The 26,068-nt window shown below is 42.1% G+C and overlaps 1 protein-coding gene across 1 annotated transcript in view; it reads left to right on the top strand.

The window, feature by feature from the left end:
- The window catches only part of LOC133577551 (uncharacterized), a 31,096-nt gene that overhangs the window by 4,256 nt on the left and 772 nt on the right, over positions 1–26,068 (top strand). The window contains exons 3-12 of the mRNA XM_061931503.1: positions 9,693–9,717; positions 14,025–14,111; positions 14,178–14,323; positions 14,403–14,522; positions 16,233–16,272; positions 20,592–21,357; positions 21,420–21,519; positions 21,587–21,652; positions 25,750–25,851; positions 25,942–26,068. The exon at positions 25,942–26,068 is cut by the window's right edge and continues 180 nt beyond it. Of these exons, the coding sequence (XP_061787487.1) occupies positions 9,693–9,717; positions 14,025–14,111; positions 14,178–14,323; positions 14,403–14,522; positions 16,233–16,272; positions 20,592–21,357; positions 21,420–21,519; positions 21,587–21,652; positions 25,750–25,851; positions 25,942–26,068 (1,579 nt within the window). The remainder of the gene's footprint in view (positions 1–9,692; positions 9,718–14,024; positions 14,112–14,177; positions 14,324–14,402; positions 14,523–16,232; positions 16,273–20,591; positions 21,358–21,419; positions 21,520–21,586; positions 21,653–25,749; positions 25,852–25,941) is intronic.

Below are 26,068 nucleotides of genomic sequence, written 5' to 3'. Positions count from 1 at the left end.
CAAAGACTTACTGTGGAGCAAAGACAGCATCCACAATGTACAACGGAACATGACATGACAATCAACAATGTCCCCACAAAGAAGGACAAAAACAACTGAAATATTCTTGATTGCTAAAACAAAGTAGATGCGGGAAATATCGCTCAAAGGAAGACATGAAAACTGCTACAGGAAAATACCAAAAAAAGAGAAAAAGCCACAAAAATAGGAGTGCAAGACAAGAACTAAAACACTACACACAGGAAAACGGCAAAAAACTCATACGGCGTGATGTGACAGGTCATGACAGTACTTTGAGACAAGAGCTGTTGTGATGCATGCTTGGTTATGCTTTAAAGTCATATCCAACAATTGCGACAACGGCTTTTTATTGTCAACTGAGTTTCGTTTTTTAATGATTTCTGCTGTTGGTGTGCCTCCGCATTTTTTCAACGCGGAAAATGTGCCTTGGCTCAAAAAAGGTTGAAAAACACTGCCTTAAAGGCACTTCAGCGTTTATCTATTTATTTATTTAGGATAACAGTTATTTAACTACTAAATACAGTGCAATGGTAAAACATTATACAGTAATGACAAAGGTTTATATCCTTTTAAATGGTTCCTTGTTTTATTATTACGTTAAATTATAAACACTGCATTCGTTATTCTTTCCAGTTAAAAAGCGTGATGTAGACAAATGCTCTGAGTCTGCATAATTTGTGAAACTGAAACAATAAAAAAGAATGCCATTCTAAGGTTATAATGCTAACACAGATGCTTGTAAACTTGCTAGCATATTAGCTCATGCTAATGTTGCTAGCTTGTTTACGATAGCACATATGCATGAAAACACTAATATCAAACATTAAAGTTTAGTAAGAATGGCTTTAGTTACATTGTAAAACTTACAAAAGTTGCCTGGAGTGATTAATGAAGAATCCTTACGAGTAGAAACACTATAAACGACTAGTAGACGGAACGGCACTTGTACTTCCAGTTCAAGGCACTAAACATAAGGAAATGGTGCAGACGTTCACCTAGCAGCACCTGCAGTGGTCAAACTCGTCCAAAGGATGGCGCCAAACAGAAAAAAAATAACACACCTTTTCAGTGTTCTTAGGTGTTTAATGAACACAAAACATTGCTAGCGAAGAAAAATACACAAATTAGCCGCACCGTTTTATAAGCCGTAGGTAAAAGGTAGCGGCATATAGTTTGGAAAATGCGGGTGATAATAACTACACCTACAATTTCTCTTGCTGCTATTTTTAGGGCAGTTGAAGTACGGACGGTGTGATGGTAAATTTTAAAACCGTAATTTTTTTATATCGTGGTATACCTTTTTTAAAAGTTGGACCGGCCCATGTCTAGTGGAAACGTGATCCAAATGTGTTTTACACTACGCATATCTACTTCCAGTCTACTTGGGTAATGTTTGGTATGTATTACGTGGTGATAATGCACTGATGACATTTAAAAACTGACATTGATGCTGAATAGTTGTGTGTAGCGATGAGTCCATGTGCATTGGAAGGCTCCTGTTATATTGTGTTCCCTTGGACATAATCCTCTAAGGTCCTCACGCAGGTTAGGTACAACAATAACAAAGCATGTTCTGATTTTCTCACCCTGACAAGGCCTTTGGACATTTTTCAATAGTCTGCAGCAGTGAAGCAACGGATTGCTCTCTTTTTTTCCCCCTTCATGACTGCAAACATTGCTGAACCTTCTCAGCTGTCAGCTGTCGGCAACCAAGAGAAGAATATTTCCAACCCCCATGTCACATTGACCACAGGTCTTCGGCTTTTCGTTGGTCCCGAATGGCCACTTGGTCCTGGTTTCTTCTGGGTCATCACCCCAACACTGTTCTTGACATTTTTCTCTTCATCTCAGTCAAGTCTGAAACTGTCCTTTCATCTTTATTTCTTATGGAATACTTTTGAAATTGGGCAATACTTTGTGTTCTTTATTTGCAAACGTGGCTGAGGTCTGCAACCAAATAGTCCTATTTTAAATACCGGTACTAATTAACGTTGGACCACTTGAGCCAAGCGTTTGGAAAAAATGTTATTTCCTTGAAGCTTCATTTGAAGCACATTATTTATTCAATTGTGCTGTCTTGAGAAATGTTAGGGCTGGGTGATACAGCTGAAAACGGTGCTTTATATCGGTCGATATCGTTAATTATTGATATTTTCATGACCTATGGCGAATAAGGAACATTTTTATGTTTAACGTAACCTTCCTCTGATTATAATCCCTCAGCTCCCCGCTACCGGGCAGAAAGGAAATGTCAACACACGCAAAGTAAATAAAATATTCAAATCACATTGAACATGTAACAACAAGATCATAAAATGAAAGGTGAAAAAATAAGGAATATGTAAGAAATGCTTAATAAAGTGTAGGAAAATAGTGCAAAGTGTGAAAAAGTAAACATAGAGAAACCTGAGGAGGACTGTTTACTGCAGGTTTAGTGCCAGCTGTGCTCTAAAGGGTGAGCACCTTGCATCATTTACAGACCACATTGGTCTGACTACGGTCCCTTTTTTTTTTAAATCCCAAAAAGTGCCATACTGTCCAGTAGGGGTGTAACGGTACACAGACATTTCGGTTCGGTACGTACCTTGGTTTAGAGGTCACGGTTCGGTTCATTTTCGGTACAGTAAGAAAACAACAAAATATAAATTTTTGGGTTATTTATTTACCAAATTTGCAAAATCTTCCACCAAAAATATTTTTCTTTAGTGGAATATTTGATGTGAAGTAATGGGAACCTTGGATATGTCAATAATTCATAATAGCATTGATTTTGATTCAATATTATGTTTTGAGCAATGACAGTTTGAAAGAAAAAAAACCAGCTTTGTTTTATTAGTCAACATTGCAACCTTTTCTAAATTACATTTCACCTTTAAGCTTTTTTATTTCACGTTTGTTATATTTTTGTTTATTTTAATAGTATTTTTGGAATGTGCCGTGGGCCTTTAAAACATTAGCTGTGGGCCGCAAATGGCCTCCGGGGCACACTTTTGACACCCCTGCTATAGATAATAAAAAATTAAATGTGATAAATCTATGGATAAAAAGCAGAGCCTGGCGACGCATGCGCGTTTATCATAACTCTCTCTCTCTCTCTGTCTCTGCCCCTCCCTCACCAATGCTGCTGCACACACAATTTGTTTTGTTTTCAACCCCTTCTTAACCCTGAATGTACATTGAAAATACACGCAAACGTAATTCAAAATGCCGGACATTTGAGGCATTTAAGAAACTCCGCCCTGACAGCTCCGCAAAAGAGGACATGTCCGGTGAAAAGAGGACGTATGGTCACTCTATCGTAGCCCGTTATCTGCTAGCGTGCCGTGTGTTGTGCCTCGGTGTGCATTGTTTACACAACGTGCGTTACGCTACTTAATATGTCCGTGCGGAAACTCGTTCGGTACACCTCCGAACCGAACCGGAACCCCCGTACTGAAACGGTTCGATACAAACACACGTACCGTTACACCCCTACTGTCCAGGTGACTTTTCGTCTTTGATCCCCAATTTCTTCATTTTGACTTTCTCTTCTCACTCCATGCAAAGAATCAACCGCCAGACAAGCAAACTTGATAGTTGATACTGTAAACCGATTGGCTGTTAGCGTGTCACTCCCACTGATCAGTGATCACTTCCTGCGTTGCTCGCTTACCAGAGACCCGAGTGGCTTTGTCCATGCAACCAACCTTGCTTCCATACTTCCGCTTACTTCCGGAAAATAAGTAAAAATGATGTTATGGTTTTACCACCCAGCCCTCGATGCATGCTTTTTTATTTTCTCGAGATAACTTCCTGCTTCTCAAGACCAGTATATCTACATTTAAAAAAATAATAGATATAATAAGTGTAGTTTGTGAACACCTGGAGGTAAGTAAGACTCAAACAAAGGTTTATATGATGTGACCTAACTAAATATGACATCACTACTGAGTTAGTGCTAACCTCACATCCGTAAATTAGTCGTGAATCTTATGTCCTTGTTTCCATCTAACAGCGAGTGGTGATCACGTCCTATTTTGCTCGCAAACTTAGATCGGGCGCGGATCAGAAGTACAACCCGTGGCTCAAAATTGTCTGCTAGCAGTCAGGGTTTCTCTGATATCGCAGTGTGTAACTGATTGTATTGTTTTATCTCTGGCTCTTGCTGCTGTGGGAAGCAACCCAGTCCGTTCGCCTTGGCGTCCACGACGGACAGTTTAGCCCGCTTGGCTGTGGAACTCAAAAGAAGGACCTGCGTGCTCACCTAAAGCCAGCTCTGTCCAGCGCCATCATTTCATTTTCGTGAAGAAATTGCAGACCCGTTTGCCCCAGGGTCGTCTCTGGCTGGCTTTTTGCACTTTTGGATGCAACAGCGATGTTCAACGGCATTTCCTTGCTGAATTCTGGCAGCTTCTTTGCCGGTGCAGGCGTTTCCATGGACTTTCCAGGCATGACCGCTGGCCGTCATCACCCACACGGGCCATGACACGTACAGTGGGGCAAAAAAGTATTTAGTCAGCCACCAATTGTGCAAGTTCTCCCACTTAAAATGATGACAGAGGTCTGTCATTTTCATCATAGGTACACTTCAACTGTGAGAGACAGAATGTGAAAAAAAAATCCAGGAATTCACATTGTAGGATTTTTAAAGAATTTATTTGTAAATTATGGTGGAAAATAAGTATTTGGTCAAGAACAAAAATTCTACTCAATACTTTGTAATATAACCTTTGTTGGCAATAACAGAGGTCAAACGATTACTATAGGTCTTTACCAGGTTTGCACACACAGTAGCTGGTATTTTGGCCCATTCCTCCATGCAGATCTTCTCGAGAGCAGTGATGTTTTGGGGCTGTTGCAGGCCAACACGGACTTTCAACTCCCTCCACAGATTTTCTATGGGGTTAAGGTCTGGAGACTGGCTAGGCCACTCCAGGACTTTCAAATGCTTCTTACGGAGCCACTCCTTTATTGCCCGGGCGGTGTGTTTGGGATCATTGTCATGCTGGAAGACCCAGCCACGTTTCATCTTCAAAGCTCTCTCTGATGGAAGGAGGTTTTGGCTCAAAATCTCACGATACATGGCCCCGTTTATTCTTTCCTTAACACGGATCAGTCGGCCTGTCCCCTTAGCAGAAAAACAGCCCCAAAACATGATGTTTCCACCCCCATGCTTCACAGTAGGTATGGTGTTCTTGGGATGCAACTCAGTATTCTTCTTCCTCCAAACACGACGAGTTGAGTTTATACCAAAAAGTTCTATTTTGGTTTCATCTGACCACATGACATTCTCCCAGTCCTCTGCTGTATCATCCATGTGCTCTCTGGCAAACTTCAGATGGGCCTGGACATGCACTGGCTTAAGCATGGGGACACGTCTGGCACTGCAGGATTTGATTCCCTGTCGGCGTAGTGTGTTACTGATGGTAACCTTTGTTACTTTGGTCCCAGCTCTCTGCAGGTCATTCACCAGGTCCCCCCGTGTGGTTCTGGGATTTTTGCTCACCGTTCTCATGATCATTTTGACCCCACGGGATGAGATCTTGCGTGGAGCCCCAGATCGAGGGAGATTATCAGTGGTCTTGTATGTCTTCCATTTTCTGATAATTGCTCCCACAGTTGATTTTTTCACACCAAGCTGCTTGCCTATTGTAGATTCACTCTTCACAGTCTGGTGCAGGTCTACAATTCTTTTCCTGGTGTCCTTCGACAGCTCTTTGGTCTTGGCCATAGTGGAGTTTGGAGTCTGACTGTTTGAGGCTGTGGACAGGTGTCTTTTATACAGATAGCGAGTTCAAACAGATGCCATTAATACAGGTAACGAGTGGAGGACAGAAGAGCTTCTTAAAGAAGAAGTTACAGGTCTGTGAGAGCCAGAGATCTTCCTTGTTTGAAGTGACCAAATACCGTATTTTCCGCACCATTAGCCGCACCTAAAAACCACAAATTTACTCAAAAGCTGACAGTGCGGCTTTTAACCCGGTGCGCTTTATATATGGATAAATATTAAGATTCATTTTCATAAAGTTTCGATCTCGCAACTTAGGTAAACAGCCGCCATCTTTTTTCCCGGTAGAACAGGAAGCGCTTCTTCTTCTACGCAAGCAACCGCCAAGGTAAGCACCCGCCCCCATAGAACAGGAAGCGCTGCTTCTTCTACTGTAAGCAACCACCCGCCCCCGGAAGAAGAAGAAAAAACGCGCGGATATCACCGTACGTTTCATTTCCTGTTTACATCTGTAAAGACCACAAAATGGCTCCTACTAAGCGACAAGGATCCGGTTCATGAAAAGACGCAATCTCTCCATCCGCACACGGATTACTACCGTATTTCACAGCAACTGATATTCCTGTGAACCGCACTGTGGAACGGGAGCACGTACGGTGAATATTCGCACCACAGGGAATGAGAAGTCATCCTTCACTGTGGTTCTAGCTTGCCATGCTAACTTCCACCCATGGTGATATTCAAAAGGAAGACCTTGCCAAAAGAGACCTTTCCAGCCGGCGTCATCATAAAAGCTAACTCGAAGGGATGGATGAAGAAAAGATGAGCGAGTGGTTAAGGTAAGTTTAAGTTTACGCGAAGAGGCCGGGTGGCTTTTTTCACGCAGCTCTGTCCATGTTGATATACGTATGTTTGTGATTGCACATTTGCGTACATTTTGGGAGTGAACAGAGTTGTTAGAACGCTGGTTTTTAATATATTATTAAAGTTTGACTGACCTATCTGACTGTTTTTTTGACATTCCTTTAGCGCAGTTAGATGCGGCTTACAACACGGGGCGGCTTATTGGTGGACAAAGTTTTGAAATATGCCGTTCATTGAAGGCGCGGCTTTTAACCCAGGGCGCCTTATGATGCGGAAAATATGGTACTTATTTTCCACCATAATTTACAAATAAATTCTTTAAAATTCCTACAATGTGAATTCCTGGATTTTTTTTCACATTCTGTCTCTCACAGTTGAAGTGTACCTATGATGAAAATTACAGACCTCTGTCATCATTTTAAGTGGGAGAACTTGCACAATCGTGGCTGACTAAATACTTTTTTGCCCCACTGTACATGTAAACTAAAAACAAGTTAAATCTTTAATAGGTTCAATATTTCATCTTTGTGTCTTTACACTATGCCTTTTTGTTCTATTTTTCAGTTTTTGCTCTCCTTGTATTGTTCTATTTCTACAATGCGCCATAAGCCCATAAAAAAAGCGTATCCCCGCCAGAAAATGGCACTTGGGCTGGACTTTGGACACCCCTGCTTTACATATTTTTCAGGGAAGGTGAAGTGTTACCAAACGACAGTGTCTCCAGGCTGAAACTTCGTAGCGTGATCACTATCAGGACTCCCGCTAGTCAAAGGCCACCTAACAATCTATTGGTGGCGGTCCAAATGTATCTGTGGCGGGCCATAACAACTAAATGTAAAACACTGGATTAGGGCTGCACAATTAATTGACACAGAGTTTAAAATTATTTTTTTTAAACATTTTTTTATTGGGTTTTTGGCCACATAATTGACAGGAACAGTCAATGTTGGCCACATAATTGACCAGTAACAAAAAACAAACAAAAAAACAATAATGATATTTAAATACTTTTTTTTTTTTTTAAAACACAGAAGTCAACATAAAACCACAGACTGCTGCATTCCTGAATGGCCCCAGAGAGATACAACAGCCAACAAGCACACAAAAGGCTCATCAACCACCCCACATTTCAATTGTGTTTCTTTTAGGGTTAATTTGGAGATCAGTCTCCTACGTATTTCAAAAACGCACCCCACAGTTCTTGAGACTCTGCAGAACAACTGTTCGATGTCAGCCTAACCTTCTCCAGTTTTTAGAAAATACAGAACATCTTTAATCCAGCGGATGTGGCAACGAGGCGCTGTTGTCTTTCAATTCAACACAGTGAGTCTTCTAGCCAACAAAGTAGTCAATGCTACAAGATTATTTTTGGATTTGCTAAGTGTAGATGACTGAGGTGCTAACCCAAATAGGATTCGGTTCAATCCTTTTGCCAGCGACCACAGACAAAGTGTTAAACGTTTCTGTCTAACAGCTATTTAGGGATGGGCAGAGCCAAAACTTATGTATTCAATTTACTGGGGACTGTTGGCATTGATCACACAACCGTCATACATCTTAGCTAGTTGAACCTTAGTATAATAAATATGATGTATTATCTTGCACTGAATAAGGCTGTGTCTTGCACAAATAGAAGACCTATGAACTTAAGATCTCTGTCCAGCTTTCTTCAGATAGGGTCACTCCTAAATCCTGGATAACGTAACCGCAAGGCTGAGGGGTTTCCGGCATTTGAGTGACCGACATATTGAGAATTGTTGAGCCTCACGTTTGTTCATCTTTCGCTTCAAACAGGAAGAAAGAAGTCTCACTCTGCACGTCGCTCTCAGCACTTGAGCGTGTTTATTTAACTGTCGAATGAATTGAGCGCAGTGAGCCCTCTTTTCAATCATCCACAATCTTTGTGTCTGTGGGCAGAGAGCGAGACCGTCAGCTTTACACACGGGAAGCACCCAGCACGGACAGAGACTCGCGACTCGCTAGTGAGATGTTCCGCAAAGTAACAAAAATTAAGAGTACAAAATATGATAACAAAGCCAAATGTCTCGTTGGGGGAATATTCCAGCTTCAAATCTATTCGGCAATATGAGCCCATCAACGGAGAATGTCGTGATGGCAAGAAACAAAAAGACAACGCCCGACATCGTTTTTCCAACTGGAGAAAATGCACTTTAAGATGTTCAATATTATATACAATTTTTGCTTACAGAAATGTGTATTTATATCTTTGTTTATTTATTTATTTAGGAGGGCAAACTTATTTACCTTCCAAATACAGTACAATGGTAAACAATTCTGCAGTAATGACAAAGGTTTATATCCTTTTTAATGGTTACTTGCGTTATTATCAAAGATTATGATTACATTACATTGTAAACACTGCATTGGTTAGTTTTTCAGTTTAAAAATGTGATGTAAACAAAAGCTCTGAGTGCATAAAGCCAAAATATGTTTGAAAGTAAGTTACTGCATATTGTTTTAATGTGTGGCACTTTGAGACAAGAATATGTTGATTGACAGTATAAAAGGGACATGTCTTCCGTCACTTACTTATTTTCGCATTTCTATGTATAAAATATAAAAATCGCAAGTCAAATCGCTATTTTGTAGGGCAAAATTTGTTTTTTCTTCTTCAAAATCGGGCAGCCCTACACCAGATTATAAACACTTGACATTAAAGATGTTTATTGTTTTATTTTATTTTGGGAAAAATAATAACAATGCACACATGTTCTTGCAGTCATAGCTTTTTATCTAAGTGTTTGCTTCGAGAAAGAAATGTGTCAGTGACTCAGCTGGCTGGATCATGAAAACGTCATATGAATCATTCGGACAATGAAACAGTTGATGCTTTGAATCTTATATATATCAGATGATTTTATTCACACCGAGCCAAGCTTTAAAACAGGGCTTCCATTTCATTTTACGTCCAGGGTTCGAAAGACGTATGAAATAGCCCATGTCCAGTCAGTTGGATTTGTTCCTACATTAATAGATGATGAACCCCACCCAGTCAAAGCACACTGATTTAGTAAATGACTGTTAAAGATGTCTCACAAGTGCACTGATTGACTTGTTGCTTTCCTTTCATTCCTGGCAGAAAGAGGAAGCCCTTGTTGCCGCTGGTAAGTACACCTCGCCTTTAGTCTTCTGGCCGTTCGAGGCTATGATGGCCTCACGTAATGTTATCTCACTGATTTGTAAGACCATTGAATACAGGTACACATATGAAGGTAAGCGGTGTCCATCATTGAACTACCTTAAAGTTGGCACACAGGTCAGCACCTGTACATTTGGCAAGGTGTTCTGGCTGATCACTCAACGTCTGGAAGTAAACTAATCCAAGAAAAGCAGCAGTTCTTCCCTAAAACTGGTTCAGCAGCATGAAGGACCTTTGCCTTTAACTGAAGGTTCTAGCTCTGAAGTCCACTCATACCCAAGTCCTGTAGAATTCCACACTGCAACATCTTTATGGACCCATAGCAGCCAATCGCCGTGACCTCTGGAAGCTCATTTTGTCTGTGAGCTTATTCCTCTCATCTCTCACCTTTGGAAACCATACTCACAGTATCTTAGAAAGTACATTCTCATTCCCTTTCTGCTGAAATAAGTAACAATTTGTGATGTACCGCCCCCTGATGATGAAGTGCTACCAGCCTGTTCAGATCAGTGACATTCCCTATGTTGAGCTGGCAAGAGAAAGAGTTTTCAGCAAATTAATGCAGTCCGTCGTTGTCTGTGGAATATTCTGTAAATCAGGCAAAGACCACAGGGTAAGAGCAACAAATGGAACTGCACTGCTCCTCTCTTCCAGTAGGTGGCAGTGAAAAAGTCCAGAGCTTTGTGTGCCCAAGCTTTTCGTTGCAAAATGACACCATTTCCGGCAGGTGGGAGCACCTTAGCTCACATCGGTACATTTTGATGGAGTGAATCTTAATCTCTGCCGGTGCGAGTTTGCAGGTGGCAATAGCTGAGCCATGTCATAGCAGCAATATGGAACGTGCTAAAGAGCTAAATTGTTGGTAAGCAAGACACACAAACTGGTCTCCTTCCCACTCTGTTCCTGGAACACCGGACTGCAAGGCGTTCACTCCACCCGTGGTTAGAAAGACTACCGCGGGCCGAAAAGAGGTTTGAATGGGTTCCCGACTTTGGACAAAAAAGCCCGAAATATCTTCACAGTCCTGGACTGTTCAGCTGAACTGAATCGATTGAATGCCATGAGAATACGATCACCTGGATGAATGAGAACATAAACATAGACATCTTCAAGGTCTACAAACCGTGTTAACGCTCCACCTGATTATTTCTGAATCAATAGCTTGTTTCTGGAATGTGTCCAAACAGGGCCTGAAGTTTCTTGCCAAACAAAAGTGTTCCTTGAGGACGGAGACAAGCCCTGTGTCTTGATTGATCCCGTTCTTCTTTGCGTGGTGCACAGTTGTTGTTTCTTGTCTAATCTGTGCCAGCTAGTACAACCTGAACCAGGCAGTTTCCATCATAGGTTCAATCGGTCACTGCGCTCAAGATGGGACAGTTTTTTTTATTTATTTGCTGACGCAAGTTGGAAAACTTTTCAAGTCCTTTGATTTTCTTGGACATTGTTCTTCATTCAAGAGTGTGTTCACTGTGGACAAGGTTAAAACTCTTGTCATCGTGCTGGTTAATGATTGAAGGCTCATGTGTTAATTGGTTTGTGCAGCCTCATGCATCAAGATCGGGACGAACTTAGCTGATGCCGAAGTCTTCGTTGAGACTTTGTGCACGTTGGCCAAATCGTCAGACGCCAATCCGCCGGGCACGGCTTTCGACTTGCACTTGAGCACGCGCACGGCGGAAGATGCGGCAATTCATGAGGGGCGTCAATAAATGACAGACTCTTGAATGGTTTACTATCTCCAGTGACGTGGGACAAAGCTGTGTAGCCACTTCAGACCTCTTTAATTGAGTTATTAACCACCGGATGGCCAAGGTTTGTTAGCGGAAATCCCAGTGTGTCGACCATCTGGCTGACATGGAGTATGCCTGAAACACCATTCTGCTTAGCTCATTCTACAATCAACTGAGGAACATTCTAGCCATCAATCAGGAGGAGGCAGAGAAGCTCGGCCTTCAGTTAAACATGATCCACCCTTCCTGCAAGTAGGAAATTAAGTTGGTAAGCCCATCAACAGGAACTGGTCAACCTGATTGTCTCCAAGCACAGTGGCAGTCCTACTGCCCCCTTGCAAGTAGGGATGGGTACGGGTACTTCTACAGGTACCACTCAAATTCTATTCGTATTACCAGATACTGATTCACCTAAAACCAAGTGGTACCTTATTTCAATACATTTTGTTGCACGTGACGACACAGTCCGTTCTGCCGGTTGCAAAACCGGCACCGACTCAAGCACTTGTCGGGTAAACGGGCTTATTTGTGGTGGACCGGTTGTGATGATGCCTGATAGAAAGGGCTCAAAAGTAAGTGTACCTTTTCAGAATGCACTAGCTCAATGCTAATTTACATTGGCTATGCCAGGGGTCGGCAACCCACGGCTCCGGAGCCACATGCGGCTCTTTGATCACTCTGATGCGGCTCAGCAGCTTACCTGCCGACCCTCCCCCATTTCCCGGGAGACTTCCGGATTTTAATGCCACTCGCAGAAAACTCCCGGAATTAATATTCTCCGATTTTCACACTTACAGTTATAATAAGGGCGTGCCATGATAGTGCAGCATTTGGCGCCCTCTACATCTGTATTAACAGCATCTGTATTAACAGCGTGCCAGCCCAACCCCTTGTTATGCAGTTTGCATCTTCTGCTCGTACACGTACGTGACAGCAAGGCATACTTGGTCAAGAGCCACACAGGTTACGCTGACGGTGACCATATAAAACAAGTTTAACACTCTTACTAATAATGCGCCACACTTTGAACCAAAACCAAACAAGAATGGCAAACACATTTCGGGAGAACATCTGCACCTTAACACAACATCAACACAACAGAACTAATACCCAGAATCCCATGCAGCCCTGACTCTTCCAGGCTACATTATACACCCCTGCTACCACCAAACCCCCCCCCCCTCTGTGCGTCGGTTGAGGTGGGCGGGGTTTGCATGGGATTCTGGGTATTTGTCCTGTTGTGTTTATGTTGTGTTACGGTGCAGATGTTCTCCCGAAATGTGTTTGTCATTCTTGTTTGGTGTGGGTTCACAGTGTGGCGCATTATTAGTAAGAGTGTTAAAGTTTTTTTTTTTATACCGCCACCGTCAGTGTAACCTGTGTGGTTGTTGACCAAGTATGCTTGGTGTCACCTACGTGAGCAAGCGGAAGCTCCATTCAACGTGTGGCTGATCAGGCACGCTGGTTGTAATAGGTGTTATATGCTCTACTATCACGGCACGCACGACGCTGACAATCGCCATTCATAAAAACCCGCATGCCTCCCCAGCAATAAAAATTCCATATTAAGGTCTTGGCAGCGTGTCTGAGACCCTTGGTTTGGTTTATACATAGCACAAAGCAAAAAAAATACTTTTTATGCAGTGTTATTTCATTTTAAATTTCAAAAAATGTTTGTGGCTCCCATTGTTATCTTTAATTTGTGAAACTGGTCAAAATGGCTCTTTGACTGGTAAAGGTTGCCGACCCCTGGGCTATGCCATATACATGCTACTGATTAACATTAGCGATTTTCCATGGAAAGTTTCATCACATTTGCTAAGATGCATGCTACAGTCAAACAGCTGGTGTGTAACAAGTACAATACTTACAGTATTAACACTCTGTAGGACTCGACGAAAGACCAAACTGGCACATTCAGCTAAATGGCAAAGACTACTTCTTGACTACAAAAAGATCGCTAGGATAAACCGAAATGATTACATACTTGCAAATGACACTCAGAAGTGTAATATAACAAATGGACACCACAAGTAATATTATCTGTTCAATGTTATGTAAAAACCAAAAGATATTAAACATTTATTACCACATGGACACACACACAAAAGTACAGAAAATTGGTACTGGTTCAGTACCGATATCGATTCCCTGGTATCAAGAATTCGACAGGTACCCGTCGCTGCTCGCAAGGGCTCTGATAATGATGATAATAAAACAGGGAATAATAATATGCATCAGAAAGAGAGCAGGGGGTGTTCAAGAAGAGCATCGAATGGGTCATTTGATTCCAAATCATAGAAAGCATCCAAATATGGCGCATCAAAGCACACTTTGTATTGCAGAGTGAGTGTTAAAGTGGTATAATGAACAAAGTGTACTGTTTAAACCAGGACAATATGCATGTCAGATCTCCAATCTTATCATAATTAAGCAATCAAGGTAAGCACAGAAAACAATGCTACACCTGTGTTTCTACCATATTGTCATGGTGTAAGTTAAACCTGATCGGTTGTAATGTTCCTTTCTTTGGACTCCTCAGGTGGCAGCATCAGACCAAACCCTCTGCCAACGTTCAACAATATTTTACAATACCTGGATTACCTGAACCTCGACGAGCCCATCATCGGTGAGTGACACGACACGCGCCATTCCGCAAATGTCCCCGTGTAACCACTCCGCTTTGCTGTCGCAGGCTTGCACTACGTGGAGGAAGTGTTCGGTGGCCCGGCCGACGCCCCCTTGGGGCCCAAGTACTCGTGCCTGCTGTGCCACGTCACCGCACACATGCCCGATGTAGTCAGTCACATCATCGGGCGTAAACACAGACAGAAATACATGGTACTGCCTCAAAAAGCTCTTCTCTCGATAGATCTCGTTGGCCGTGTCAGTTTCAAGCTGTCGGCTTCTGTGTGTGCAGGAGGTGAAGCGTCGCGACCTGGTGACGTGGGACACGAGCACTGTCGCGGCGCAAGGAGGGAAGATGATCCGCACCAGAGCGGAGATCATAGAGCGACAGGATGGCCGTGGACATCCAGTGGTAGGACACGTCGGACTTAAAGGGGAACGGAATTTTTTGGGGGAATTTTGCCTGTCGTTCACAATCATTATGAAAGACATGACGACGGATGGATTTTTTTGGTATGCATTCTAACTTGTGGGACCTCCTCTATTTAGCCCATAAAATCCTACAAATAAGCATTCAAAAAGCGCCGACAATTTACATTTGGTGACTTGAATATTAACCAAGTATTAGTGATATTGTTATTATAAGCGCTAGCGCAGACAAACTGTTTATAGTGATCACGTCCTGTGTCCCTATGTTTACATCATCGAGTGCTCTGCGGCTTTCTCGCTTCCCTGCTGCCCCTAAGTTAATTCTAGATCATAAATCATTGGAGATGTCCGATAATGGCTTTTTTGACGATATTGTCCAACTCTTAATTACCGATTCCGATATCAACCGATAACGATATATACAATCGTGGAATTAACACATTATTATGCCTAATTTTGTTGTGATGCCCCGCTGGATGCATTAAACAATGTAACAAGGTTTTCCAAAATAAATCAACTCAAGTTATGGAAAAAAATGCCAACATGGCACTTTGAAGTCAGAAAGTGCATTATGTTTTTTTAACATGCCTCAAAACAGCAGCTTGGAATTTGGGACATGCTCTCCCTGAGAGAGCATGAGGAGGTTGAGGTGGGTAGGGTTGGAGGGGGGTTAGTGGAGGGTGTGTATTGTAGCGTCCCGAAAGAGTTAGTGCTGCAAGGGGTTCTGGGTGTTTGTTCTGTTGTGTTTATGTTGTGTTACGGTGCGGATGTTCTCCCAAAATGTGTTTGTCATTCTTGTTTGGTGTGGGTTCACAGTGTGGCGCATATTTGTAACAGTGTTAAAGTTGTTTATACGGCCACCCTCAGTGTGACCTGTATGGCTGTTGACCAAGTATGCCTTGCATTCACTTGTGTGTGTGAAAAGCCGTAGATATTATGTGACTGGGCCGGCACGCAAAGGCAGTGCGTTTAAGGTTTATTGGCGCTCTGTATTTCTCCCTACGTCCGTGTACCACTCCGTACAGCGGCGTTTTAGTCATAAATTTTACTTTTTGAAACCGATACCGATAATTTACGATACTACATTTTAAAGCATTTATTATCGGCAGTCCAATATTATCGGACATCTCTATAAATCATGCATCTCACATGGACATGAGACGTCGGAGTAGCTATTCCGACACTTTGACAGCCATTGTCTTTGTGAGGATTATGAGTCATTCCTCATCCAAACAGGAATATATGAGCATCCTAGCAGACCTTGTACAGTAAGTGATGTTTTATTATGTTTGTTGGCTCTCATGAAGTCTGCAGTGAGTAATAATCAGTTATGAAGGGAAAAAGCAAACGTCGTGATGCGTTTTTAAGATAAATGTTAAAATGAGCAAAATATGTAAATATTATGTTATCATAAATGTGCCTGTTACTACATTACATATATACTTACATCATGTAAATGAAACCCTAATGGAGGTGTTTGGATGTTTTTTAAGGGTTTTATAGGCGGAAGAGAGCGGCTTCATTGTTAACAGACTTTTGATCAGATTTATTTGTTATTTAGAACGCGGGGAAAAAAATCATCCATCGTCGTGTCTCTCATTGTGAACGACAGTCAAAATTTCAAAAAAAGTGCAGTTGCCCTCTTAAGTGGACAAATGAGTGCAAGAAATAACTTCCTCCTTTGTCCTTCAAGTTCCTGCAGAAATGGGAGGACACAGAGAAACAAATCTCAGGTACATGAATACAAAGGGAGAACTCCTTTGGCGTATGAAAAAGGCTTTTATTGTCACACTAAAAATCCCCCACCTGATGGAGATTTTTTACACGCTACAAGTAAATGTATCAAACAAGTGACAAACAAAATCCATCTATCATTCTTTTGTTTTGAAACCAACACAACAAAACAGATGACGACCTGGTTTTTTTTCTTCATAAATTACTATTTTTTAAAGTAAAACAGTAAGTGAATATTTTTTAATTTACATACACAGTAGGCCTGGGCGATATGGTCTAAAAATAACATTTGCACAATGTCTAGCATTCTTTATCATTCAAAGCAAAATAATTTATTTTTTTTAAATAAATTGTGCTCTTTTTGTTACAGATATAAATTTGACTTCAGATAAAATATTTTTTTTACAAACTAAACAGGTGAAAGATGTAGTTATTTTGGCTAATACTGGCATATTTACTTTTACTCATATGTTGATCAATATGCGTTGCTCTAATCCAGTGCATCTCAATTATTTTCCGTTACGCCCCCCCCTAAAAATAAGAAAATATTTTGCGACATTTATATATGGCGGTATGAGACTAAATTCCTCACTGGTGGTAAAAAAAAATCGCTGTTTGGCCCACGGAACATTGGCACATTTTCACTTAGGCTCTTGGAGGCCACATTTTTCGGCACCCCTTGTCTACATCAAAATATGTCAACTCGATTTATCGCCCGAGTCGAATATAGAGTATAAATCACATCAACTACAGAGAAGATGGATAACAAGCGTATAAACTTAGTTGTCCCTGACCACATCGTGCTTCAAAGATTGTGGCTTGACCACTCTGTAGATTTTTTTAAAACATATTCGACAACATTTTGTCCTAAATTAAGCAACGTCTTAAATACAGTAAAAAAAAAGCAATACTACAGTCGTATTGGGCATTAGATAAGACCAAACCAGTAAGAGCAGTATGATGGCTCAGCGTGAGGCTGCATTAAAAGAGTGTCTTATATTAATGTTGAAAAATATATTTAGAAATTCATACACAGTTTTTCATGCTCTAGCTTTTATTTGATTTATAAGTAAGGATTCTGCATGTTTGGAACCAATTAATCGCGATAAACCAGGGACAGCTGCAATTTTTACAAATTCATGAGATGCGCTGAGCTTACCTGAAAGTAGTTTTTTATGTGGACTTGTGCTTGGCGGTATACAAACGTGGAGGAAGACAGACGACTGTACAACGATTAAGTCGAAGTTATGATCAGAATTGGTTATTGCTGTGCATGTTTTGCACTGCAAAAAGTCAGTGTTCAAAAACAAGAAAAAAAAAATACTAAGGTCAGGAGCATTTTACTTCAACTAAGCAAAATTATCTGCCAATAGAACAAGAAAATTTGGCTTGTCAAGACTTTCCAAAACAAGTCAAATTAGCCAACTTCAATGAACCCAAAAATACCTTAAAATAATTATTCTCTCACTAATAAGTGCACTTTTCTTGATAGAAAAAACAAATATGAGACCTTTTTTCTCAATACGTTGAAAAATATTCTTAAATTAATTAAATGCTAGTGCCATTATCTTGACATAATGATATGCGCTCGGCATTACATTTCTTGCCATCGATAACATGACATCGTCGCGCCAACTGCGTGCTCTTTCAGTCAATTAGTGCGCAAAAAAAAATAAAAATCTATATATATATATATATATATATATATATATATATATATATATATATATACATATACATATATATACATATATATATATTTATATTTACAGCCCGGCCCCCGACCACATTTTTTGAAGAATTTATCTGAATGTGCATGAACTATTTCTGTTTGAAATGTCACATGTTAAATGTTTAAATCATTGGCGTTGTTAGGCCTATTTTAGGGGGGCTCAAGCCCCCCTAAATTGTTCTTAAGCCCCCCTAAATAATTTGGTGTTATTTATATATATATATATATATATATATATATATATATATATATATATATATATATATATTTTAACAAATATCCATCAATCCATCCATCTTCTTCCGCTTATCTGAGGTCGGGTCGCGGGGGCAGCAGCCTAAGCAGGGAAGCCGAGACTTCCCTCTCCCCAGCCACTTTGTCCAGCTCTTCCTGTGGGACCCCGAGGCGTTCCCAGGCCAGCCGGGAGACATAGTCTTCCCAACGTGTCCTGGGTCTTCCCCGTGGCCTCCTACCGGTCGGACGTGCCCTAAACACCTCCCGAGGGAGGCGGTCGGGTGGCATCCTGACCAGATGCCCGAACCACCTCATCTGGCTCCTCTCCATGTGGAGGAGCAGCGGCTTTACTTTGAGCTCCCCCCGGATGGCAGAGCTTCTCACCCTATCTCTAAGGGAGAGCCCTGCCACCCGGCGGAGGAAACTCATTTGGGCCGCTTGTACCCGTGATCTTGTCCTTTCGGTCATAACCCAAAGCTCATGACAATAGTTGAGGATGGGAACGTAGATCGACCGGTAAATTGAGAGCTTTGCCTTCCGGCTCAGCTCCTTTTTCACCACAATGGATCGATACAGCGTCCGCATTACTGAAGACGCCGCACCGATCCGCTTGTCGATCTCACGATCCACTCTTCCCTCACTCGTGAACAAGACTCCGAGGTACTTGAACTCCTCCACTTGTGGCAGGGTCTCCTCCCCAACCCGAAGATGGCATTCCACCCTTTTCCGGGCGAGAACCATGGACTCGGACTTGGAGGTGCTGATTCTCATCCCAGTCGCGTTTCACACTCGGCTGCGAACCGATCCAGCGATAGCTGAAGATCCTGGCCAGATGAAGCCATCAGGACCACATCATCTGCAAAAAGCAGAGACCTAATCCTGCAGCCACCAAACCAGATCCCCTCAACGCCTTGACTGCGCCTAGAAATTCTGTCCATAAAAGTTATGAACAGAATCTGTGACAAAGGGCAGCCTTGGCGGAGTCCAACCCTCACTGGAAACATGTCCGACTTACTGCCGGCAAATACATGCCGACATAATCATTATAAAGTGGCCCGAATATGAGTTTAAATAAATTAATCATATAACCTGTCATTATTCACTCAGTTTCCCCTCACTTCATAGCGTAAATCACCAAAAATTATTCCTGGGCGCGGCACCGCTGCTGCCCACTGCTCCCCTCACCTCCCAGGGGGTGAACAAGGGGATGGGTCAAATGCAGAGGACAAATTTCACCACACCTAGTGTGTGTGTGACAATCATTGGTACTTTAAGGGAGAGAGCCCCTTTAGTGTGTCTGTATCCAATCCATTCCACTTCTTCATATAGAAAATGCCCACATCACTCAAAATCCAGTCCGCATTTTCTCTGCGACCTTGCCTGCGGTCCTTGGACTTGTTCATATAGAAAATGCCCACATCACTCTTGTAGAATCTATATAAAGTAATATACATTAGTCTAATGTTAAAACAATGAAAAAAACATTAAATATATTTGTTTTATTGTATTGTTACATTAATAGCTGTTGTATTGTTATAGAATGGCTTGTTAAACATTTCATAGGATTTTCAGAGGGAGGAAAACCAAGACATTTAATATAAAATGTCAAATTAATAAATACATTAAAAGAAAAAGAAAAAAAAAGGTTAAAAGCCATCGTCCCGGGGAGCATTTCATTTCGTCCCGTGCATTTTTTAAATAATACTAATAACAATGAATCATTTCTAAGTCTTTGTTAGCCGTTTGTGAAGTTTTGTGCTCGTGCGCTACGTTCGTCCTTAAAAGCTAGTGACGCCCCTGGTTTAAATATTAACTGTCAGTTTGCTGTACTGTGCCAACTGTACTACTATACGAGTACGTATGTTCTATTGTTTAATTGAAAATAAAACAGCAAAGTCCATTTGGTTGTCATCTGTTTTAATATGAGACACAATTGTGTCAAAGTCATGATTTTTTATTTCATGCTTGATATAAGAAATTCTTACTTTGAAAAAGCAGTTTTATACTTGTGAGTGTTGATGACACAGCTTGATATTCTAGTTTCAAGCATGTTTTACTCAATATAGGTCATCAAATCTCAGCAACAAGCTGTAATATCTTACTGAGATCATTTAGGACCAAAACACTGAAAACAAGTAAAACGCTCTAACATAAAATCTGCTTAGTGAGAAGAATGAGCTTATCAGACAGAAAATAAGCAAATATCACCCTTATTTGAGATATTTAATCTTACTTAGATTTCAGTTTTTGCAGTGTGCTATAATTAACACAAAAACAACTTAACAAATGCTTGGTTAGTTGAATTTGTACATGAAATTGTTTTTCATTTGTCATGTCCTGTTCTCTGCGTAGTCCCCCTGACACAGAGGCAGAACGGCAACCCAAACCCCCTCCAGACTTTGTTCCAACTGGACGCTCCGCAGTGTGCCCCGAAGAGCCAGGACTTTGACGAGCCGCCCCGTGGGCGCTTGCCCCCGGACCAGTCGCAAAGAGCCTGCTTTCCTCCGGTCGAGGCTCGCGGGTTAAACGTCGACAGGCAGATGTACCAGCAGGACGACTATAAAAGGGACATGAACCGGCAAATGGACCTGAATTACCGTCAGCAGGATCCCAGGGAGGAGGGCCCCCATGGTTGGGCTGAGCGTTACCCAGAGGCCCCTCCCTACAGAAGGATGCCACTGGAGAACAGTGTTGTCAATGAGGTTGTGAGGAACCAGCGACCGAGCTTTCAAGAAGGCGAACCCCGGTGGTCTCTCGACTCAAGCGGGAACCATAGAGGGGATCACGATGTGCGGCCGGGACCGAGTGTCCCGGAGGCCTCCAAAAGGAACCTTCCCTCTCCTCCGCACATGGAGCCGCCACGCGGACACGTCCGGGATTACCTCCACGGCCAGGCGGCTGGAGCTCAGTTGCTTCCCAAACATGCGGCGGCGGGCTGGGGCGGCCCCGCCCAGATGCGGGGAGAGGACTCCAGGAGCATGTCGGACATCCCAGAGCCTTTCAGGCGCTTCATGACCGGGCCCCGAGACGACGACGGCGGCGAGGCGTACGGCAAAAGGAGGAAGAAGAGTCGCTTCTCGGATGCCACCGCCGAGGAGGTGGAGGTGGCGCACAAGATGTAAGACACCAGTTAGCCGCTGTGGGGTCTTCATTCATTACTTCTGACCTTTTCTGCAACAGTTTGAAGGCTGGATACGGACCCCCAGACCCCAAGTTTAGAAATCCTTCCCGATCAGTCGAAGCAGAGACCCGCGGACCCGGGCGGCATTTAGAATCACAGGTAGCCAATCGTGAAGCAAGTAGCAAAAATGAAATACGGTCTTAACCTCTCCTGTGTTTTGTTCTAGGACTCGCGTCACTCTGACAGCTACCAAAGAGATGGCTCTGAGAAAGAAACAGTCTTTGACATGCTGGTATGATTTTTTTTTTATTGATTTATTACACTTCTGCAAGTGTGACGGGGCTCAAGTCTCCGTTGCTCAGGTTTTGACCATGGTGCGCCAATATTTACAGGAAGTGCACAAAACTATATTTACTATGCACAAAAACTAGGGCTGGACAATTAATCCAATATGAATTTCCATTTTGGCTTCTCATGGTCATAAAAATATTGAAATAAAAATGATTAATGCAGGGTTTCCGCTGGTCATTAAAAAGCATTGATTGAATGGATTTTTGCAAAAAATTCAGGTCTTAAATGGCATTAAAAAGTACCGTATTTTCCGCACTATAAGGCGCACCGGATTATTAGCCGCACCTTCTATGAATTACATATTTCATAATTTTGTCCACCAATAAGCCGCCCCGGACTATAAGCCGCGCCTACGCTGCGCTAAAGTGAATGTCAAAAAAACACAGTGCGGTTCACAGGAATATCAGTTGCTGTGAAATACGGTAGTAATCCGTGTGCGGATGGAGAGATTGCGTCTTTTTATGAACCGGATCCTTGTCGCGTAGTAGGAGCCATTTTGTGGTCTTTACAGATGTAAACAGGAAATGAAACGTACGGTGATATCCGCGCGTTTTTTCTTCTTCTTCCGGGGGCGGGTGAAGCGCTTCCTGTTCTATGGGGGCGGGTGCTTTCCTTGGCGGTTGCTTGCGTAGAAGAAGAAGCGCTTCCTGTTCTACCGGGAAAAAAGATGGCGGCTGTTTACCGAAGTTGCGAGACCGAAACTTTATGAAAATGAATCGTAATAAAGCGCACCGGGTTATAAGGCGCACTGTCAGCTTTTGAGAAAAATTGTGGTTTTTAGGTGCGCCTTATAGTGCGGAAAATACGGTAATAAATATGATGTCCGGAGACATTTTAAAAAATTCATAAAATTGCAATTGGCAACAAAAAAGACAACAAAACACACTACCCAAAGGAATTTTTACAGTTAGGGGAAAAAACTGAACTTCAAGATGTTCAATATTTATTGAATTTGAATTTTTGCTAACAAATATTGAGAGTCCATCTTGTTTTGATGTTTGTTTACCTCAGAATCAAGTTATTCACCTTCCAATAATGAAAAATAGTATTGCTTTTGAAAAAGTTACTTGCATTATTTGTTGCACATTGTTATTGTTTTCTTATCATTACATTAGTGCTTAATGTGGCCACAGTTAATGTAAACTTTTCACCTATTCAACATTATTATTGTCAAATGCTTACCATTTTGTCGATAAGGACAATTTTATGCTTTTCGACAATACATAACAATCTGCAGTCAGGCATGGGCATTACATTTTGTTTTAAGATGCAATAAATAGAAAAGGCATTACATTTGATTTTAAGAAACCTGCAGAAATCCTGTAATAAGCCACGCAACGTGCATGCAAATTCCTGAGCTTGTAACGGTGAAACGGATGAGTGAGAATATGAAAAGAGCACGTCTACTAGAAGTTTGGGGTCTCACCATGGTTGCTACGTTTTATTTGACTCATCGCTACTAAGCCTAATCGATGATCACCAAACTCAACAAAAAAAAAAGGCCATATGATTTAACGTTAATGTAACCGCAGACGGAAAAACGAAACGGAATCTATTAAACGCAGACTATCACGGGAATTGACATACTGTAAATTTTGGGTTATAGAGCGCACCGACATTTAAGATACACCCACCAAAGTTTAGAAGAAATAAATATTTATATATTAGCTGCACTAGACAATAAGCCGCAGAGATATATCTGTACGAAATATTTTGTCAATGTTTATTTACATACCTTAATTGTTTCCAATCGATGTCTGTAACAAGGCAGTAAAACGGCTGATCAAACAAAACAGAAGTCATCGTCATGGACCCACTAGCTGCGGAAGCTAGCTCTCCAAACAGCTAAACAAACTGAATAACTCCACGGTGACGTTTTGGTGAATTTACGAAACTGAAACAAAACAAAAAAATGCCATTGTAAGTTATTAATAACACAGACACTCGTAAACATGTTAGCATATTAGCTAATGCTAACGACGCTAGTCTGATTAAATGAGGAGAGCACGTGCAGATACGCGTGAAAACACTCCTACAGACATCACACACGGGACGGTTTAGTATGTCTGATTAGTTTTAGTTATATTGTAAGACTTACAAAAGTTGCTTAAAGTGATGAAGAATCCTTTCGAGCAGCAACGCTATGGACAGTTTTACTTCAATGTCAATCAATCAATGTTTATTTATATAGCCCTAAATCACAAGTGTCTCAAAGGGCTGCACAAGCCACAACAACATCCTCGGTTCAGATCCCACATAAGGGCAAGGAAAAACAAACAACCCAGTGGGATGTCAATGTGATTGACTATGAGAAACCTTGGAGAGGACCGCAGATGTGGGTGGCCCCCCCGCCCCCTCTAGGAGAGACCGGATGCAATGGACGTCGAGTGGGTCTGACATAATATTGGGAAAGTCCAGTCCATAGTGGATCTAACATAATAGTGAAAGTCCAGTCCATAGTGGATCTAACATAATAGTGAGAGTCCAGTCCATAGTGGATCTAACATAATCGTGAGAGTCCAGTCCATAGTGGATCTAACATAATAGTGAGAGTCCAGTCCATAGTGGATCTAACATAATAGTGAGAGTCCAGTCCATAGTGGATCTAACATAATAGTGAGAGTCCAGTCCATAGTGGATCTAACATAATAGTGAGAGTCCAGTCCATAGTGGATTTAACATAATAGTGAGAGTCCAGTCCATAGTGGGGCCAGCAGGAGACCATCCTGAGCGGAGACGGGTCAGCAGCGCGGAGATGTCCCCAACCGATGCACAGGCGAGCGGTCCACCCCAGGTCCCGGCTCTGGACAGCCAGCACTTCATCCATGGCCACCGGACCTGTGCCCCCACCCTTTCCACAAGGGAGAGGGGGGAGCAGAGGAGAAAAGAAAAGAAACGGCAGATCAACTGGTCTAAAAAGGGGGTCTATTTAAAGGCTAGAGTATACAAATGAGTTTTAAGATGGGACTTAAATACATAAGGTTTAAAGCAGAGACAGGAAGTACATTTTGAACGGGCAGCACCTGCAGTGAGCGAACTTGTCCGAACTCTGTAAGAATTTTAGTAAAACTATTTGCTGAATATAAAACATTATAAATTAGCCGCACCGTTTTATAAGCTGCCGGGTTCAAAGCCTAGGGAAAAAGTAGCGGCTTACAGTCCGGAAAATACGGTAAATGTGAGTGAAATGTGGTCAATGTGAGGAGAAGTTAAGTTAAGTTAAAGTACCAATGATTGCCACACACACACTAGGTGTGGAGAAATTTGTCATCTGCATTTGACCCATCCCCTTGTTCACCCCCTGGGAGGTGAGGGGAGCAGTGGGCAGCAGCGGTGCCGCGCCCGGGAATCATTTTTGGTGATTTAACCCCCAATTCCAACCCTTGATGATTAGTGCCAAGCAGGGAGGTAATGGGTCCCATTTTTATAGTCTTTGGTATGACTCAACCGGGGTTTGAACTCACAACCTACCGGACACTCTAACCACTAGGCCACTGAGTAGGTTTGGGAAAATAATGTGTCCGGGACCGCTCATTCATCACCGAAACAATGTGGAGGCAGCCACTTAAAACTAGGAAGCTAAAGCGAGCAAGAACAATCCATAGACCCACACAACACATCTCATCTGCTTGTGTTGTTGTGAACGACATCATGGATGTAAAACAGCCTCAAGTCGTCTCCTTACTCGCCAAGCTCACAACAGAAGCACACACACACACACCCCACCCCTTCAAAATAACAGCGCTGTGCGCAACATCCGGCCTGACTGAAGCATAATGTATTTGAAGCACTTATTGATACATTTACACATTTATGCTGTTTTCTTTTTGGATTATTTATTCAACTTTGATGGACAGGCAAGTTAATATAGAATATAGATTCATTTTATTGTCCATTGTAAAATCTATTTGATATTGTTTTTTTGTTTTTTTCCCCATATTTGCTCATGTTGCACTGTGGTCTTAGCACAATAACTAGCACCTGACTCTCAGGCCCCTTGACAGAGGGTTTACTTTATTCTGCGCTTGATTCCACCAGAACGACATCCAAATCGAGAACGTGGAAGAAGCTACTTTCCTGAAGAACAAACTGTGCGGCCTTCTCAAAGAATTCAAGACCATAAAATCAAACAAAGGCGAAGTATGTGTCTTTCCCCATTCAGTCTTTTTCCGGTTCCTCCGAAACGTACACATGAACAAAGGTTGATGAGGTCTTTTATTGCTTTTACAGCCACATAGTTCAGCGCCTCAGATGTCCACACAACACCAGCACGGGAGGACGCTCATGGGAGATCCCAACTTTAGAGGGACAGGGGAAGACCGCCGCGGACCAGGATGGAAGACACATGAGACGAACG

Source organism: Nerophis lumbriciformis, linkage group LG37, assembly GCF_033978685.3.
Source record: "Nerophis lumbriciformis linkage group LG37, RoL_Nlum_v2.1, whole genome shotgun sequence".
Taxonomy (NCBI): Eukaryota; Metazoa; Chordata; class Actinopteri; order Syngnathiformes; family Syngnathidae; genus Nerophis; species Nerophis lumbriciformis.
This window is presented reverse-complemented; position numbering and strand designations above follow the sequence as displayed.